At 47.5% G+C, this 20,302-nt stretch overlaps 1 protein-coding gene across 1 annotated transcript in view; it reads right to left on the bottom strand.

Moving 5' to 3' along the window:
* Nucleotides 1-271: 271 nt before the first annotated feature.
* The window catches only part of LOC124258932 (E3 ubiquitin-protein ligase UBR5-like), a 49,422-nt gene continuing 29,391 nt past the window's right edge, over nucleotides 272-20,302 (bottom strand). The window contains 16 exon segments of the mRNA XM_046692994.1: nucleotides 272-2,800; nucleotides 2,803-2,825; nucleotides 3,029-3,167; nucleotides 3,169-3,173; nucleotides 3,576-3,702; nucleotides 4,953-5,181; nucleotides 5,596-5,820; nucleotides 6,241-6,371; nucleotides 6,936-6,973; nucleotides 11,326-11,581; nucleotides 12,181-12,263; nucleotides 13,178-13,250; nucleotides 13,570-13,749; nucleotides 14,212-14,428; nucleotides 14,534-14,653; nucleotides 16,245-16,880. Of these exon segments, the coding sequence (XP_046548950.1) occupies nucleotides 2,525-2,800; nucleotides 2,803-2,825; nucleotides 3,029-3,167; nucleotides 3,169-3,173; nucleotides 3,576-3,702; nucleotides 4,953-5,181; nucleotides 5,596-5,820; nucleotides 6,241-6,371; nucleotides 6,936-6,973; nucleotides 11,326-11,581; nucleotides 12,181-12,263; nucleotides 13,178-13,250; nucleotides 13,570-13,749; nucleotides 14,212-14,428; nucleotides 14,534-14,653; nucleotides 16,245-16,880 (2,758 nt within the window). The 3' untranslated portion in view covers nucleotides 272-2,524.

The raw sequence follows: 20,302 nt of genomic DNA, 5'->3' as shown, positions 1-20,302 counted from the left end.
CATGATATTGGACATGAGCAATTGTATCATGATGTGTTTCCTATATCAACAATAAAATGTGTTATTCATGATATTGGACATGAACAATCAGTGATACCGTCATTGATATTGGACATGAGCAATCAGTGATACATGTGTTATCCCTGATATTGACATGACAATATTAATTCATGTAATATTGAGGGGTAAAGAGAATAACTGCATGCCAAATAGCTTCTTCACAGTAATATATATATATATAATGCATTGGTTTTTGTCATAAAATAAAACGTTCATTGTTTCATACATTTATTTATCATACAAATTATTGTTTGGTAATGCAAGTCTAACAGTAAATGCATTGGTTTTGTCATGAAACTTGTCACTTGTCTGAAACATCTCTTCTGCCAGACATCTTTGAAAATAAACATACATACAAATTCCAACCATGACAATTTACAACACTGCGTTTGTTCCCTCTTTTCCCCCCATACAGGCACAACAATAGGCTGGTTGGACACAACTGTCTACCATCGCACAACAGTATCAACCATCAGAACACTTCCACAGACAGACATTCCTCCACATACACACAGTTTAGGGAATTATATCGAAGAAGAGAAACTTCAAACCAGTCTGATGCTGAAGTCCTTATTTTTTTACCATTTACCTGGCAAATCTTTTCAATGCTTTTCTGTACTTACTAATTATGAGTCTTAAGCGTAAGTAAACTAGACAGTTACGATATCTGCTGGTGGCACCCAATCATTCTTTCAAGTAATTCTTCTAGAGTATTCTTATGATACATAATTTGTATTGGCAAAAATGTTATCAGTGTGTAAACAAATGATTTCTTTGCAATAGCTTTATCTCTGTGGCCTGCAGGGTGAGTTTGGGCATCAACCACATCAGTTCAGTGACACACCAAACACTCTGCTTCTGAAGTGTTTCACCCTATGGGCATCCCTGTACTATATACTCTAGCCACCCAATTCTTGCCACACAGACTACGGAGTGATTAGTCTCAGCTCTGAATACTGGCATTGAGAGAGTCATCCCAGGGTGTGTGCATGAAGTACTCCAAATACCAGAACAAGCACCAGTGCCAGTACTGCAGGGTTCTTCCCTTACCACTGTAGGTCAGTCCCATGCATGTCCTAGCTAGTCATATAAAGAGATCATATAGCAAGCTGTAGCACCGTCAATAAGTCACAACACTCACAACGCTAGCTTTCACAGATATATGTGGTAGTCTCTCTTTATACATCTCTAAGGTACAACTACACGATCTGTTGGCCATGTTCCAGTGAGAGCACATCAGAATGGTACTGATGCTTGAAAACATCAGTCCTACGTGTTTCATCTGCAAATACTGTCTGTGGTTGCAAGAGTGTGTTGTTCATAACAATAACTGGTCATTTTGTATGATCTCCATAAAAACCTCCGAAATATTGACCGAAATGCTCTCACATCACATGGGAATGATATTTTACAACAAAAAGAAAATTTGATTCTGAAAGACAATATTCTTAGTGTAAACATACACCTGAATTAGTAACCCATTCACTTGCATCATGTCCTCATTCTAGCATACACACATCACACAAATACACTCACAAATCCTCTGATTTCTGTTATAAAACTGTATACAATCAGAACACTGAAAACATCATTAAATGCAAATTATGGTACTGATTATCGTCTTCCCTGTTCACAGTGACAGTATTGCTTGATGCTTAACACCCTGCTATAACCCTGGCTCAGTGTTGTTGACAAGGGTCTCTAATCATCTGGACTGCACAACAACTGAAACACATTGTGCATATAGGTATCTTTGCAAACCCTCAAACACCAACACAAATGGCTTTTCAAATCCATGTGAATTAGCAATCTGGAAAAAGAGACTGAACAATATACATATAAGACACTGTGACACAACACTGATAATCCTATGCTTCCTTGCACTTAGTACAAAAAAAGGTATAAAGCGAACATTAAACAGTCCTTGAGCTTGATCAGCTGCACTTCTGTTTTCTTATTTGTTGAAGATGGTAGTTGTAGGGCTTTGGTGTACGTTCTTGATATTCAGACATATCAAAACGGTGGAAAAAGAAGCAGCTGCTCCCTCCAGCCTCTCAGTCATTCACGCAGGGAACTTCCTCCAGGCACTTCCCAGTTATTGTATTGCCCTTGTTAGACATAGACATCATAAATAGGATAAAGTTTGGTCTCACCAGATTGATCAAGTGTTTGTTCCATGACTATCCATGACTTCAAACATGGCACACCAGTTCAGTCTGTCAAGAAAATTAATATTGGCACAATTTCAGAGGTTCACCTTGCCATGACCTTGACCCATGTCACAGAAGCATCCATGTCTGTTACACAAGGTAACCTCCCTTTACATCCTCTGTCCAACGCCATCCAAATTCCATGACAGCATGTGATATATATATGTCAAGTTGGTGTGTATTTCCAGCCTTTTCAATATATTTGTTTAAAGCCACTAGCACAATCGTGATGCTAATACACTTGGATTAGATGATCAGACAAATCCAAATGCTTTGGTCTTGATTGCCATTAGGAGCTTGGCTCTAAGAATGACTTTGGTTGAGTAGAGAGGGATATACAGCCGTGAGATGCAGGTGTTGGCCGTGGGGAGATGGTCATCATCTGCAGGGCGGATGGTGATGCTGGGCATGGGCTGGAAGCCTTCCTCACTAGCCGGCAGGGCAGGGCTGGATGTCCAGAAGTAGACCAGGTCCTGTCGCTCTTGGTTGGTCATCTTCTCCACCACTGACCACAGCCATCTCTTGAAGCGCGCTGGACTCGTTCAGCACTCTCACCTATACACCAAAGAAGAAATACTGTTAGTTTGTATTCATCCCACATTTATCTTAATGTTCCATGTTACATACAACAGCTAATGTTGGAATGCAACTGAGCTACACCTCAGAACACAGTTCCCAAGTACTGATATTTAAATGTCAAGTTAATAGTAAATGTCATTATTTCTCTGTAACATATTCCTTGAAGTGAAGTGACTCACCACTCTCATCGTTGAAGCTGGTGTACCCTATGAGAGTTTGTACATCGATATCACCAACACCATTGAGAAGCAGCCGCAGATCCTCCGAGGTTAGCCCCTCCAGTGAGTTCTGTGGTATCACATCAAAGACACCTGCCTTGATGTGCTAGAAAACATACAATACATAGTTAAGACACTCAGTGAAGTGCAAATACTGCAAAGTTAATAACCATCTGATTGGGAAATTTCTATTATGATCTTACATGCCTAAAGCTTAAAATCAGAGGAATCAGTTCTTGCTTACTGGGTGTGTAACTTGCAATATGTTTTCCAGAAAGAAGACAGGAAATGAGCTGCTGTCATGCAGGGTTCTTTTGCGGACTCAACAAAATTATTTTCTTAGACTCAAAGTCAGCAAAATTCACCAATGTGAATTAAATCTAAGTTGAACATTTCAAAGAACTGTACATGAAATCTGCATACACTAGTACTCTTAAAAACAGGATAACAGTATCTACTCTCATTCTGTATGCTTGTTTATTGTGTACTCTCATTCTGATCTACTAACCCGCAGACTTTTTTTCAGCAACTTTGACCATTCTGTACTCAGCATATTTGCGAACATAGTCATGGACATTCTGGGCATTCACTTCAATATCAGCACCTCCTGATATCAACTCCAGCTGTTCTCCACCCTGGTAAAAACAGAATCATGTTAGTGTTTACTCTTGTACCATCTTACAACATGGGCAGAATAATTTGTTCATATTATAGATTCTACAAGAAGACAAAGTCATCAATATCCCCCGCAATGGCAAAATACTCTTCATGATTATGTCTACGAGTTATGATTATGTCAAATATTTAGGTGTGTATATAGAAAAGTGGAAGGAGAGTATTGAAAGGTTTTTAAAATTCTGCTCCAGAAAGGAGCATTATCACCAATTTCAGTCTATGTCAAACTTGTTGCCATGGAAATGCCAAAAATATTTTATTCAGAAATCCAAAACTACCAAAAGGCACCAGTACACCACCAGATCTATGTATGTGCCAAGTTTGGTGAAGAAACATTGAACGGTTTTAGAGTTCAGCTCCGGAAAAGAGCACTACCACCAATTTCAGGCTAAGTCAAACTTGTTGCCACGGAAAAGCCAAAAATATTTTATTCAGAATTCCAAAACTACCAAAAGGCACCAGTACACCACCAGATCTATCTATGTGCCAAGTTTGGTGAAGAAATATTGAATGGTTTTAGAGTTCTGCTCCGGAAAAGACAAATGTGCACGGACGGACGGGCAGACGGACAGACGCACGGAGTCCATTTTAATATCCCCCTCAGCTGGGACTGAATGGTCACATGTACCTACAGTTGTAACTTGATAACCTTTAAGCCCAATGCTTCTGATAGCCAAATGATGGAAAATGTGACATATTATAACACTAACTAAAGTGGCATGCCTGACAATGTAATTTAGCAATGTTATATTAAGTACACTATACATTCATTATAAGATTTACCTTCCCACGAGTCTGACATCGACTTATTGTCTCTAAGTACCAACACATTAGAAAATCATCACACATAATTCTACTGAAAGGAATACACCACAAACATTTATTCAGAATATATAACAGAAGCTGTTAACAGTTTCTTTAAAAGAAAGAAAACATGAAACATAAAATGCCTCCTGATTCACATGTTTTTTTACTAATTCATCTATTATCGCTTGTCAGGAGTCAGCTAAGTAGTGCATTATGTCTCTTCCTTCAATATTTCAACCATTCCATGTAGTCCATTAAAAAGGAAGTTACATGGTGAACATTTAAGATGTTGAACAGAGAGGGGATTGGCAACACCTCCAGGAACACAGCTACAAGAAGTATTACTCCAAGTACCCCTACATCCCGTTAACTTCCTAAAATGTGAGATACAAATAACTCTGACCTCTTCAGCACAGAGCTCCACACAGAAGTTCAGGTCAAGAGTTGTGAACATCAGTGAAGCGTCTTTGGTTTCTGAATCTTCCAGCAGTGTACGCAGGCTCTCGTAGATCTCAGGGTCAAAGAAGGCCAGGTCATGCCAGCCTATCTTCCGGCCCAGGACATACTTGAGGACATGGCGATTGAAGAATATGGGGCAGATCTCATTCTGTAGCAGGCACAGGCCGATGACTCTGTTACAGGACAAAATTGAAAACATTCAATATACTTAGAATAATTTCTAGGGACTATTTATTATTTGCTTTCTTATACACTGCCCTTTCTCAAGTAACTCGCATGTTTGTTTGTTGAGATTATGACTTAGAATTATCAATAGAATTCCAAACATTGATGATCTCATTCTGTAGTAGGCACGGGCCCATACAGAAAGTGACCATATTGAAAACATTCAATATACTTAGAATAGTTTCTGCGGATGATTTAGCATTTACTTTCTTATATACTGCCCTTTTTCAAGCAAATCCACATGCTTGTATGTTGACATTATAACTGAGAATTATCAACAGAATTCCAAACATTGATGCTGTCAACATTTTGACCAGATTACCACACCAGAACAACGTGTGAAGTAATGGAAGTACACCTGCCTGCCAATATTCCTAAATGCATTAAGCCTCTCAGGAGTGTTCTTTCCAGGCCGTGGTGAATAATAGCCATGCTTTCCAGGTTGCCATAGCAATGGTGCATTATCCTCCAGGTCTTCCTCTTCCTCTCCATCACTACGGCGATCTGATCCACTTCCTCCTTTCTTGGCTTTGTCGGAGGACAGGTTGAAGATGTCCAGGTCCAGCAGTGTCTCAGCACTCATCTCCCTGTACACCACAAACTCATACTAACATCACTGGACAATAGCATGATTACCATAGAACACTTTGGTATGTTCCACATTACCCCAACTGCACTGATGCAAAATCTAATTAATCACTCAATTTCAGTACAACACCTAGATCTTGACTGGAGTTTGTGGTGAGGTCCTTAATCAGTCAAGTAGCAGTGCTTTGTGTTACCATAACTGTTTTCCAAATTACCAATAATTGTTTCATAATTCACAATCTGTTCCAGACATTTCTGCATCTACAAACCCAAAATGGCTCTCAGCATTAGTTTCAGCAGAGTTTAGTGTTATCAAATTAAAACTTGACTGAAGAGCTCACTAGACCAAATCCTGATGTGGGCTTCAGACCAGTGTCTAAGTCACAGACAATTCAATCAATCAAAGGGAAGTTACGAACCTGCCATGTGACATGATGATGTCCACAGCTTCATCAACACGCTGCCGCAGGGACTCCTCCGACGCCAACAGCAGCAACAACTGTGCTGGGGACAGCTCCAGCAACATGCCAGTGATCTTGGCAGCCAGTGACTGCAGGGAAGAATATCAACATTATATTTAGGCTATAGTCACATAGATTAAGATGGACATCTCTACAATATAGTCGATATTCTTCTTCGACAAGAATCTGGCAATCCATCTCACTTTTGGCTGTACAGGGCACATACTCAAGCCCAGAATCCATACTGGCAAAAGTTTATATTTTGACTAAAGAACAGGGTTTCTGACAATTGTAGTCCTAATATTAACTTAGTGGAACAATACTTTGACAACCTTTCAAAGTAGAAGTAATTTTCTGGTGTGCGTTGGGCTTTATGCAGCTTTTAATAGTAGGATTGTTGTTCTATCAAGGCATGTCAGCTTCATGCGTGAGAAGCCCAAAGTGCTGCTGCTGCTGAAGAACCCAACCAGCATGAATATGGTGGTGAAAATTACAAAATCACAGTCTCAGCAAGTCTCTGAAACCCATGATCATAGGACATCATTCTGAACTTCCTAAGAGACATAAATCTCCACACTTACTAATTCCATAGATGACACACATACAGAGTTAGTACAAATAGTGCTCTTTGTCAGCAAGAGCCTTCTACTTACCGGCTGCAGCAACCTGACTTTGGGGCATTTAACCAAACCTGAAGAGGTTTTCAATTCTTCAAGAGAGTCGCCCTTGGGGTAGATCTGGATATTATGCATTTTCCAAGCTGAAAATGTCCTGTGACAGTTGTATCAATGTTTTTCCATGAATAAAAACCTGATTGTTTTCAATAAATAAACTCTTTTATTTATTATAATGCCCCTGTACCTCAATGGAGTTACCTAAAAAGATTGTACAATAAATAAACTCTTTTATTTACTATAATGGACTCAACTGGGTAAGCCTCCTAGACCCGTGACCCGTCATCATTCCTTCTGCTGAATATATCAGTGAACAGAATTGCGGGAGGCGGGAGGTTTCTACCCCAAAGGATCTACTCTCTTCGAAGAATTGAAAACCTCTTCAGGTTTGGTTAATTCTTCTTCATAGAGATCGTCCTTGGGGTACATATTATGCATAAACACAGACTCCCAAAGACCGGAGGCCAGGGGAGGAGGGAATTCTGTCCAAGCACACACAAAATATAGCGATCGTATCATGGAAAAAAATTGAACAGACGCCATAACACTCACCTGTCACTTGACCCAGTTGCGCTTCCGCGAGAGGCATTATGGGAGGGGAACTGACAGGGAGGATTTGTGCTCAAAGACGACCTCCATACGTTTAGCATAGGCAATCGCACATGTACGAATGTCAACAAAACCCCACCCACCTAGTGTCGATTAGTGAGCACCGTAGGGGGGAATGTCAATACCGCTCACAATCGACTAATTACTCCTGAGAGAATCGAAAGGGGGTAGTTTAACTCACAGTAGCAGACATGTCAATAATACACGATTATTGTACAGCAGCGTAAAAAAACAAACCAATAAACCAAGACTCACTCGGTCAGGGTGGCAGGACACTGTCCACTGGAGAGAACAGAACGGCCAAAGCTCGCACGACTACGGGAATGTGTATCGAGCTGGTAGTGCCGTATAAACGTGCTTACCGGCTCCAAATAGCGGCAGAGCAGATCTCTTCAATGGGGAGTGCCGATGCAAAGCTTTGATGCTGCTACTGCCCTGACCGAAAGAGCCTTCAACCCCTCAGGGGGAGGCTTGCCCTTAGCCTGATAAGCGGCACAAATACACGAAACTAGCCAGCGAGACAAAGTCTGCTTGCTCGCTGGCAGACCAGCCTTCCCGCCACCGTAACAACAGAACAGCTGGGTACCCGCACGGATTCCCCGCGCTCGCTTTGATATAGACTTTGAGCGCCTTACGGACATCCAACGGGTGAGTGCTCGAGGAGTGGTCCCCGATGTGGAAGGCTGGGTAAGAGTGGGAAGTTCGATAGGAGCTGTCACATGGAAAGCGTGATCGACCTTCGGGCGGTAAGTATCTGGGAGGCGAATGCTGACACGATCAGTGTGAAACACAGTCAGCGCCGGGTCGGACGACATAGCATGTAAATCGCCGACCCTACATCCAGATGTTACCGCCACCAGAAAACAGCCTTCCAAGTTAACAACTGAATGGAAATAGCCGATAGGTGTGAGAAAGTTGGACCGACAGCCAATCGAGCACGATTGACAAATCCCAAGGTGGACTGGTTCGCCTGAGAGCAGGTCGAATCCGCCCGCCAGCCAGCAAGAAAGCCGCTTGCACGAGAGGGTGCTGCCCCAGAAGAGCACCATCGACAGGGTGTGAAAAGTGGAAATAGCGTGGAGTAGCCACTTAATGGTCGAAGCCGCCAGGCCTTCTTCCAAACGAGCTTGCAAAACTCCAATACTGGACTAAATCCGCAGAAAAAGGGATCTGCAATCCCCCTATCTGAACACCAGCGCGCATAGCGGGACCACCTATCCTCATACTGAACGCTTGTCTAATCCCCCGAAGCCAGAATTGTGTCTGCAACTGCTGCAGGAATTCGCGCGTCCTCGAGGCTAGACTCCGACAGAGGCCAAGCCACCCACTGAATCCGTGGATTTGGGTGGGCGCCCGCTCTGAGTGAGAATGTCCGGTCAGAAGGTAATAGAACAGGAGGCTGAGCCAGAAACCTGAGAATTACCGAAACCAGCTCTGTGACGGCCAAAGCGGTGCCAGTAGCACAAGCAGCCGAGCTGGCTGGGTGGACAGCTGTGAAAGGACACGGGAATGAGTGGTAACGGGCGGAACGCCCAGAGCACTTTGCCCGTCCAATCCAGCAGGAAGGCGCCGGGCAGCCAACGCCCCTGGGTCCGGTATTCGAGAGCAGAACACGGGTGTCTGATGCGCCCCGCCGACGCAAACAGATCCACCTGGAACGACCCTGCATAACTGGGAGATTACTCTGAAAATCTGCCTGTCGAAAGCATCCACTGCAAGGGGCCAGGATCCGGCGAGAGAGCGCATCTGCTCGCACGCTTCCAGCCCCGGAGATAAACAGGAGTACCTGACAGTCGCACTGGTCGCACCAGAGGAGAAAGTCCCACGCCTCCCGGAGGAGCTGGGGACACCGTGCCGCCCCTGCTTCAGGATGTACGACATGGCCGCCTGGTTGTCCAACTGAAGACGGACTACCTGGCCACGACATGCTCTCTGAAGCCAAAACCAACCGCGACAGCTCTCAGTTCCAACACGCTGATGTGAAGGTGGGCTTCGCTTCGACCAGAGTCCGACGCCGACAGACTGCCCAGAACACACCCCCAGCCCGTGAGGGACGATCGGTCTGAACTGTGAGAGCTGGCGCCGGATTTCCAAGGGATCCCCTGGTGAGATTCCCCGACATTTGTCCACCACTGAAGGTGAGGTGTCAACCACTGGGACTGTGAGACTGCGCCCAGATCCTCCGTGGTGAGCCCACAGCCGAGCCAAAGCTTGCTGTATAGGGCGATCCTCAACCGCTACCGCCACACTACAGAGATCGTCACGCCATATGGCCCAGTAGACGGAGCCAAGTCCGCGCTGGTGCCTGGGGCTGGGAGAGGAACGAAGATACCATCTCCAACTCTGGTGATCCGGGGGCGACAAGGAAACGAGATCCTTGTTTGTTTGAATCGCTACCCAAGAAAAAACCAAGTCCTGGGTGGGTACCAGGTCGGATTTCTTGAGGTTGATGATCCACCCCAGTCGAATTAGAATGTCTATCACTGTGTGAGTAGCATCTAGACTCGCTGGCTGTGTTAGTGCTCCGAGCAACCAGTCGCCGAGGTAAGGGTAACAACGCCTTCCTTTGGCGAGCCAGCGAGGGTAGCTGGACTAACATGAGCTTGGTGAACACCCTTGGGGCAGTCGATATGCCGAAGGGGAGCACCCTGAATTGGTAACACATCCCGCCGTAAGAGAACCGGGCGGTACTGCTTGAACGATGGATGTATGGGCACATGCAGATATCGCGATCCTTTAGGTCGATTGACGGAGCCAATCGCCGGGCTGAACAGATGAGATCACCGAAATGCAGTGTCTCCATCTTGAAGGATGGTACTTCTAGCATGCGGTTCAACCCCTTGAGGTTGAGAATGGGACGGAACCCGCCGTCTTTCTTCGGGACGAGGAAGTACGTGGAGTAAAATCCCGCCTGTTCCTCTCCCGGGTGGAATGCGCCGATTATGGACTTGTCCAGCAGAGCCTGAACTTCGTCAAGCGCAATATGTCCGCCTGCCCTGACATGACGGCACCGAGGCGGCGTGATGCCGTGAAGTCGGGCGGACCTCGCTTCCACAGTGGTAAATGGCCGATGCTGACAGTGGACAGCACCCAAGCATTGTTGGTAGCCTTCTCCCATTCCGGCAGGAATAGAGAGAGGCGGCCTCCCACTGGGATATGGGGTAGGAGCGCGTGCGTTGTCCCGAGCAGCGGAGCTGACTGGGGCTTGACACATGGCTTGGCCGGGCAGACCTCCGCCTGAAAAGGCTGGGAGCTGGGGAGGGGACTGTCAAGGCCCTACCCTTGGCGGACCTGTTCCTCCGCCTACCCCTACCAAGCGGCGGCCAGCCGGGCAGACTCGGGTGTAGGCTGCACCCCGGGCGGAGGAAGGTGGAGGGCGAGCGGGGCGAGACACCCGAGGGTGCTCCAACAAGGCCTTAGAGTCCTTGAAGGAGGTAGCTGCAGCGGCAGCCTCCCGAATGACCTGCTGTGCCCCTGGAAAGAGGGTCGCTCCCAGACGGAATGGGAGGGCCAGCAAGGTCTGCTGTGTCGCTGCCGAGTACCGAGACGTCGACAGCCACAGCTTGCGCATCCCCATGACTGCGCACATCACCGTCGACGCAGCAGACCGCAAAGAGTCGCGCGCGAGGTGGGCCTGTACTTCCGATAGCTGACGGAGCAGCACGACATGCGGCGAAACGTCACCAGCATGCCCCTCCGCCTCCAGGGCCGCACCTCTGTATCGAGGGGAGAGGTAGGCCTCATGGACCACCACCCTGACCTGCTGCATTGCGTTCGGTGACCTCCTCGTAGGTCCGCACGATGCCGCAGGGGGATGCTTGAGCAAAAGTGGCAAACGGTGGGCCGTAAGCCGGAGCCTTGCCAAGCAGCCAGAGCCCCAGGGCGACGGAAGTGAAAACACACTCGTCCACGATGGGTACCACGAACAGGGATTCCTCCCCAAGCTGGTATCTCCGCACAAGCTCCGGCAAGTCGAACCGGACACGGGAACCAGACAAGAGGGGATCAACCACGTCCTGTACCAACGAAGGCAGAATGCGGAGCTGCGTCTGTGTAGGCTGCCTAGGGGCAAAACGCCTCGCCTGGCAAGCGGAACTCAGCCGAGTCCAAGCTGCCAACAGGCACCGCGGCCTGGGGTAGGCCCTCGGCAATCCTTTGCCGGACCTCCCGCAGAGCCGAAGCAAAACGGAAAGCACCGTCATGCTCCTCTACCTCCCCAAGCTTCATCGACTCGGCGCCGAGCCCGAGTCTGAGGCTGGGTCTCCTCTGAAAGAGGACCCTAACCCCAACCCGGTGGCTGCCTAGCACTAGGAACCACAGAGAGGGGAAGAGCAGACAGAGTGCCCCCACGCCAGCTTCGGCCAGCATGCGTAACGGACCCGGTCCCGAGACGCTGGAGGCAGACCAGGCAGAACTGGTGCCTCCGCCTCATGGGGCGGGAGGGCGCAGGGATCGGAATCCCAGGAATACTCAACGGTCCCTGCGCCAACTCCGAGAGGGGGACTGGGAGCACCTCCCCCTCCGGGGCAGCCGAGGCGTCCGGACCCGAAGCCAGAGGCAACGGGTCTACAGACGCCTCAAGGCTGAGGGATCGAGCCGAGCCCGGCGATCCCACCCCCTGACTCTCCGCCCCTCGTCCGGAGTGAGCGAGGAACTCCTGCCGGAGCCCTCCAACAGACTCACAGAGTCCATATGTTGCTGAAACAATTTATCCATTAAAGACATGTCAAACCCACCAGTAGAAGCAGGAGACGGGGCTTGGCTGTGGGATTTTTTTCCCTTACGCGACCGCTTTTGGGCCTTAGACGGGGGGACCAGGGTCAGTTCCCCACCCGCCTCTCGCATCTCTTTAGAAAAGCCGCCCTCCTCTTTTGGGCCCGGGGGGAAAACCCAAGACATATTGGACACACTTCGGCGTCATGGCCGGTCTTTTCCAGACAGGCTACACATTGGTCATGCCTGTCGGCCCGTGGAATGCTCTGTCCACAGACCGAACAGGACGAAAAGGCCTGAAAGCAAACACGCAAGCATGTAGCTAACGGGCGACCAGCAAGCATATATATACACGTAGAAAACATTGAAAATATGTGAAGGCTACCACGGGAAGTAAGAGTTGGTTCAATACGCCAATATTACGACCACATGGCACGCTAAACTTCCCCGCCATGGCAGAGCAACACGCGGCGTAAACCACGGAAAGTGAGCGATATTAGGAATTAATACAAAGTCACAATTATGAAACAACCAACTGTAAAGCTTTACTGTTCCTTTTTAGGCAAATAAAGACCATACATACAGGTGGGGTAGTATCAGACATAGTTTTCTTATTCAGAAAGTTCAGCGCTGTACGGCTCATGGACGTCTGTTCACGGCAGTGACAGCAGAAGGAATGATGATACGGGTCTAGGAGCTTACCCAGTTGGTGCGCATGCACAACGGGAGGTAACTCCGTGAGGTAGGGGCCGTATAGTAAATAAAAGAGTTTATTTATTGTACAATCTTTTTATTCAAAAAAACATTGATACAACTGTCACAGGACATTTTCAGCTTGGAAAATGCATAATATGTACCCCAAGGACGATCTCTATGAAGAAGAATGAAGTTTTACTCACTGTATTGGAAGCTCTTCCCTCCTCCAACAAGGATCCCATCCAAGGACGGCAGCTTCTCCTGGGACAACACGGCCTGGAATATGCAACATCATGAAGTCACACACTTCTCCTGATTGCAGGACAATTAATATCTTTAAAGTATATCTACACTGGTGTACTTCCGTCCGAGAAATCTTTACTCTCTCTCTATATATAAGGCGTTTGACATGTCCTGAGGTAATTTTTGAATTCGATCAAGAGTAAATTTGTCACAATTAAATATCTGTTGCCTCAGGATGAATCCTACTCTAAGTTACATATTTCCACTTTGTCATAATCTGTTGCCCTTCTCAAACAGTGAGAAGACAGACACAGATGGCTGCATGTGATCTTATCATCACATAACTACTTACATGGGCTATTGCTGTATAGAAGCTCCTGGCAACCCCTGAACCTTCGCCAGGCTCATCCTTGAATGTGACCTTCACCCTGTGCACAGCCAAGGGTGGGCCAGTAGTACTGGTTCGCCGGTTGAAGTGAGTATTCAGCTGTTTGAAAGTGGTCTGTAGCAAGGAATTCCTGTCTCGCTCAACCTAGGCAAATGAAATAAGGACACGTCTGGAATCTTGGATCAAGTTAGTGAGTGGAAGATCTGACACCTCTTGGCATAATGGCTTCATGTAGAGAGTAAGCACAAAGCGATGAAGGCCGTAGACATTTAACAGACTGAGAAACATTTCAAGAGTTCCTGTCATGAGCAATGGATGTAACTCTCTGCAGCAAATTGTGATGCCTCCGTCATATCTATTGCCCCTTAGATTCGCAGAGAAGTTGGAGCCTCTCATACACCTGCAAATACTTCACATCCTTTGAGAGCAACGATACAGAAACAAACTGACAAATAATCTGTGTGTCACTCTGCAATGAGCCTATATCCACCACAGCTAGCCTCATAAACTGTGTAGCATCCTTCTTGGCAAGAAACTCGTATACATTTGGGCTAGTAAAGGGGATAAGTTTTGGAATAGAACCCTGGTATATGAAGCTATACTTACATCTAAAGTAAGATCTCTTTGCTGAGAGTTCCTCAGTTTCTCCATCTCACGACGGAAGCGGCTCTCCTTGACAGGGAAGCCACCAAGTTCACTGATCACAGACCCAACCTCAGCCCCAACATCCTCACAGAACACACGACCAAACAGATCTAAAGTCAGTCGCCATCGCCCCAACAACACGTCGTGTGACACTTGCTGTCCAATCACACTTTGTTGTCTGAAATAAAAGCAACAGGGAATAACATATAGCGGTTATGAATTCCAGTAACATTCTACAGAGTTACATGACTGTTTTGAGGACTATGTCTGGTAAGAAACTGACCTGGCTCTGAGGGACATGGATGCAGATGTTGACGAAGTCTCAATGTCCACAGTGTTGGATACATTCTCATTGGCTCCAACTAGATCCACCGGGCTCTCCACAGGCGGTGCTGGGTCAGCACTGGGTAATATAATGAATATTGCAGTCAAACAATACATAAAAACATCATCTAATCAGACTATCATCATAAAGTCATCAGAACATCAACAAGTCAGTCATCATTCCATTAAAGGAAGAGTAAACAAGGATTAAACAAGAAAAATTTGTGTCCAGGGACACGGATGCCCCCGCTGCTGTAGGAAGAGTTCCCTACACTGAGTTTGCTCTGGTGATTAATTTCTACTAAATAAATATCATGGTTGATTATAACATAAATATATCCAAAGTGTCCAAGGTAAATACTTATTTGTAAATGTATGTCACAATGAACTTACCACAGTACAATTAAACCTATATCATGAAGGTTCAACACAACCAATTATCATATAAAGATCAATAATTGAACAAAATTCACGAACAAGTTCAATAAACATCTATGCAACTATGAGATGCACACCTTTCGAGTCCCTACGAAAGATATGTATAAGCTTAATCAATTCTGTTGAGCAGTTTTTGTGGAGAAGTGGATAGACTTCATCCCCTATTTCACTATCATCAGAGAGAAATTCAGCAAAATGTACCTAAGTTCAAATGTCTCTAAACATAAAAAAACAATAAAATACAAAAACAAAATATGAGATGCACACCATTAGAGTCCCAAGAAAGCCCATGTATAAGTTCATTGAATTCCACAGAGCGTTTTTTGTGGAGAAGTGGATAGAGTACATTCCCTGTTTCGTACGGACGGACACAGAGGGTAACCCTATATGCCCCCAGCCATATATGGCGGGGGCATAAAAAATCCAGGACATTAACCTCTAAATTGGAACTGCAAGTTTTGAAGCCAAGAGCACTCTTTAAGTAATCCATGATCAGTATCATGCGCAGTGTGTATGTTGGCCTGAGGTGAGGTGAGGTGAAATTGGGATTAACGTCATGCTTGAGAATATTTCGCTCATATGACGGTGTGTATGCGTGTGTATGTGCGGCTGCTTGTACTAGCCAAGACTTAAGCCGGTTTTATAGTGCTAGCCCACTGAGATACCATGCCACAGTGAAGCATGAATACCCCACTCAGACACATTATACTGACTCCGAGCTGACCACTCCTTGTTGTACCCATTAATGCCGAGCGCCAGGCAGGGACCAACAAGTACCATATTTTAACGTCTTTTGGTATGACGCGGTCGGGGATCGAACCCGACCTTCCAGCTCTCGGACGACTTCCACTACTCACTGGTGGGCCTAAGGATGGAAATAGTGCTGCACTAACCAGGTAACACTTTATGTACACCACGGAGGCGTAGACCTCATTGTTGGCCTAAGGATGGAAATAGTGCTGCACAAGTTATACCAGGTAACACTTTATGTGTGTGGTAGACATTTGTCAGCACAAATGAGACATGCACATACAAGGATCAAGCAATGTCGACCTCATCAATATTCCAGCTAAATAACACACAAGAAATCAGACTCAAGCTTTTTTAGTTATGAGTCGTTACACAGTATTTTAAAAGGGGTCAAGACATACCCAAGATTTGGACGATAAGGGTAAAACATGTAGCATAAAACATCAAATCTGCACAGTTTGACCAGCTACAGCTTGACTCACCTGAAGGAAGGCAGTGTAGAGGGTTCGGATGTTGAACTGGAGGCCACATCCATGGGCACAGGCATCATCTCCTGACTCTGTTCATCCGACATGGACCCTGATGGAGGGGGGACTGGCAACGCCTGCGTGGATCCAGCATGTACAATCACACTGGCTTGTTGCAGGTCAGACCTCATCAAGCTCATACTGGGACTAAGAGGAGCTGGGGAGGAAGTGTCCATCGATGACACTGGTGGCAGTTCCGTGGTTAGGGTGGAGGAAGTTGAAGGTATGCTGGGAATGTTAGGTCGTACAATGACCCCAGTGCTGATAGGAGCATCTGATGGTGCTTGTGCTGGTGTGTCGGTCCGGGTTTCAGCAGTCTGACCACTGCCACTGGCTGGTACCTGAGCAGTCTGGGTGGCAATTGAACATGTATTGGCTGATATGTCATCCATGGGACTAGAGAGAGAGAGGTGGATTGGCAACTTCTCAAATCTGTTTGTTGTATTTGGGGAGCTAGCACTGGCATCTACTGAGTGTTTTGGCTGCAATATTGTTGGTCTTGCCATACCAAATAAATCTTCACGACGAGAATTTGGCTGAAGAAGATGTGGCTGATCTGCCAGAGGAAATGCCTGAATGAGGTTTTCAATTCTTTGAAGAGAGTCATGCCCTTGGGTACATATTATGCATTTTCCGCTGAAAATGTCCTGTGACAGTTGTATCAATGTTTTTGAATAAAAGATTGTACAATAAATAAACTCTTTATTTATTATAATGACCTCTACCTCACGGAGTTACCTCCCTTAGCGATGCGCATTCAACTGGGTAGGCTCCTAGACCCGTGATCATCATTCCTTCTGCTGAATTCTTATCAGTGAACAGAATTGCGGGAGGTGGAGGGTTCTACCCCAAGGATCTAACTCTTCAAAGAATTGAAAACCTCTGCAGGTTTGGTTAATTCTTTTCAGAGAGATCGCCCTTGGGGTACATATTATGCATAAACACAGACTCCCAAAGACCGGAGGCCAGGGAGGAGGGAATTCTGTCCAAGCACACTCAAAATATAGCGATCGTATCATGGAAAAAATTGAACAGACGCCATAACACTCACCTGTCACTGACCCAGTTTCGCCTCACAGAGGCATTATGGGAGGGGAACTGACAGGGAGGATTTGTGCTCAAAGACGACCTCTAGCATAATGAGACATTGCACGAGTGCTAATATCAACGAACCGACCCACTAAGTGGCTTCTGTCATGAGAGCACCGTGAGGGGAAAACAAAAATACCACTCACTAACGATACAGTAACTCCGTGAGAGAATCGAAGGGGGTACAGGTTCTCTGAGTGAGCTCACATTAGCAGACATGTCAATAATGGAATCTTATTGTACAGTAGCCAAAACAAACCAATAAACCAAGACTCACTCGGTCAGGGTGGCAGGACACTGTCCACTGGAGAGAACAGTACGGCCAAAGTTTGCACGATTACGGAATGCGACGAGCTGATAATGGCGATAAACGCGCTTGGCCGGCTCCAAATAGCGCAGAGCAGATCTCTTCAATGGGGAGTGCCGATGCAAAGCTTTTGATGCGCTACTGCCCTGACCGAAAGTGAGCCTTCAACCCCTCAGGGGAGGCTTGCCCTTAGCCTGATAAGCCGCACAAATACACGATACTAGCCAGCGAGACAAAGTCTGCTTGCTCGCTGGCAGACCAGCCTTCCCGCCACCGTAATAACAGAACAGCTGGGTACCCGCACGGATCCCCGCGCTCGCTTGAGATAGACTTTGAGCTGCCTTACGACATCCAACGGGTGAGTGCTCAGAGGGAGTGGTCCCCGGCGTGGAAGGCTGGGTAAGAGTAGGAAGTTCGATAGGAGCTGTCACATGGAAAGCTGATCGACCTTCGGTCGGTAAGTATCTGGGAGGCTTAATACTGACACGATCCGCGGTGAAACACAGTCAGCTCGGTCGGACGACATAGCATGTAAATCGCCGACTCTTCACCAGATGTTACCGCCACCAGAAAACAGCTTTCCAGGTCAACAACTGAATGGAAATAGCCGATAGGTGTGAGAAAGTGGGACCGACAGCCAATCGAAAGCACGATCGACAAATCCTGCTGGTGGACTGGTTCGCCTGAGAGCAGGTCGAATCCGCTCCGCCAGCGAAAAGCGCTTGTACGAGAGGGTGCTGCCCCAGAAGAGCACCATCGACAGGGGTGTGAAAAGTGGAAATAGCGTGGAGTAGCCGCTAATGGTCGGCCGCCAGGCCTTCTTCCAAACGAGCTTGCAAAACTCCAATACTCGACTAAATCCGCAGAAAAGGGATCTGCAATCCCCTTTATCTGAACACCAGCGCCAAGCATAGCGGACCACCTATCCTCGCATTCTGAACGCTTGTCTAATCCCCACCGGCCAGAATTGTGTCTGCAACTGCTGCAGGAATTCCGCTGCGTGCTCGAGGTTAGACCTGACAGAGGCCAAGCCACCCACTGAATCCGCGGATTTGGGTGGGCGCCCGCTCTGAGTGAGAATGTCCGGGTCGCAAAGGTAATAGAACAGGAGGCTGAGCCAGAAACCTGAGAATTACCGAAACCAGCTCTGTGACGGCCAAAGCGTGCCAGTAGCACAAGTAGCCGAGCTGGCTGGGTGGACAGCTGTGAAAGGACACGGGAATGAGTGGTAACGGCGGAACGCCCAGAGCACTTTGCCCGTCCAATCCAGCAGGAAGGCGCCGCAGCCAACGCCTCTGGTCCGTATCCGAGCAGAACATCGGAAATCTGATGCGCCCCGCCGGACGCAAACAGATCCACCTCGAACGCACCGCATAACTGGGAGATTACTGTGAATATCTGCCTGTCGAAAGCATCCACTGCGTCGCGGGCCAGGATCCGCGAGAGCCGCGATCTGCTCGCGACGCTCTCCAGCCCCGGAGATAAACAGGGAGTACCTGACAATCGCATTGGTCGCCCAGAGGAGAAAGTCCCACGCCTCCCGGAGGAGCTTGGGGACACCGCGGCCTCCCTGCTTCAGGATGTACCACATGGCCGCCTGGTTGTCTAACTGAAGACGGACTACCTGGCCACGGACATGCTCTCTGAAGCCAATACCAACCGCACAGCTCTCAGCTCCAACACGCTGATGTGAAGGTGAGCTTCGCTTCGACCAGAGTCCGAAGCCGACAGACTGCCCAGAACGCCCCAGCCCGCGGAGGGACGATCTGTCTGAACTGTGAGAGCTGGCGCCGATTTCCAAGGGGAACCCCTGGTGAGATTCCCCGACATTTGTCCACCACTGAAGGTGAGGTGTCAACCACTGGGACTGTGAGACTGCGCCCAGATCCTCCGCGGTGAGTCCACAGCCGAGCCAAAGCTTGCTGTATGGGACGATCCTCAACCGCGCCGCCACACTACAGAGATCGCCGCCGCCATATGGCTCCAGTAGACGGAGCCAAGTCCGCGCTGGTGCCTGGGGCTGGGAGAGGAATGAAGATACCATCTCCTAACTCTGGTGACCCGGTCGGGCTTACAAGGAAACGAGATCCTTGTTCGCTTGAATCGCTACCCAAGAAAACCAAGTCCTGGGTGGGTACCAGGTCGGATTTCTTGAGGTTGATGATCCACCCCAGTCGAAGTTAGAATGTCTATCACTGTGTGAGTAGCATCTTGACTTCGCTGGCTGTGTTAGTGTTCGAAAGCAACCAGTCGCCTAGGTAAGGGTAACAACGCCTTCCTTGCGAGCGAAGCTAGGGTAGCTGGGACTAACATGAGCTTGGTGAACACCCTTGGGGCAGTCGATATGCCGGGCGGGGAGCACCCTGAATTGGTAATACATCCCGTCCGAAGAGAACCGGAGGTACTGCTTGAACGAGGGATGTATGGGTACATGCAGATACGCGATCCTTTAGGTCGATTGACGGAGCCAATCGCCGGGCTGAACAGATGAGATCACCGAAGCGCAGTGTCTCCATCTTGAAGGATGGTACTTCGAAAGCATGCGATTCAACCCCTTGAGGTTGAGAATCGGACGGAACCCGCCGCCTTTCTTCGACGAGGAAGTACGCGGGAGTAA

Source organism: Haliotis rubra, unplaced genomic scaffold (assembly GCF_003918875.1).
Source record: "Haliotis rubra isolate DU_JTF1 unplaced genomic scaffold, ASM391887v1 Scf1178, whole genome shotgun sequence".
NCBI classification, from domain to species: domain Eukaryota; kingdom Metazoa; phylum Mollusca; class Gastropoda; order Lepetellida; family Haliotidae; genus Haliotis; species Haliotis rubra.
This window is presented reverse-complemented; position numbering and strand designations above follow the sequence as displayed.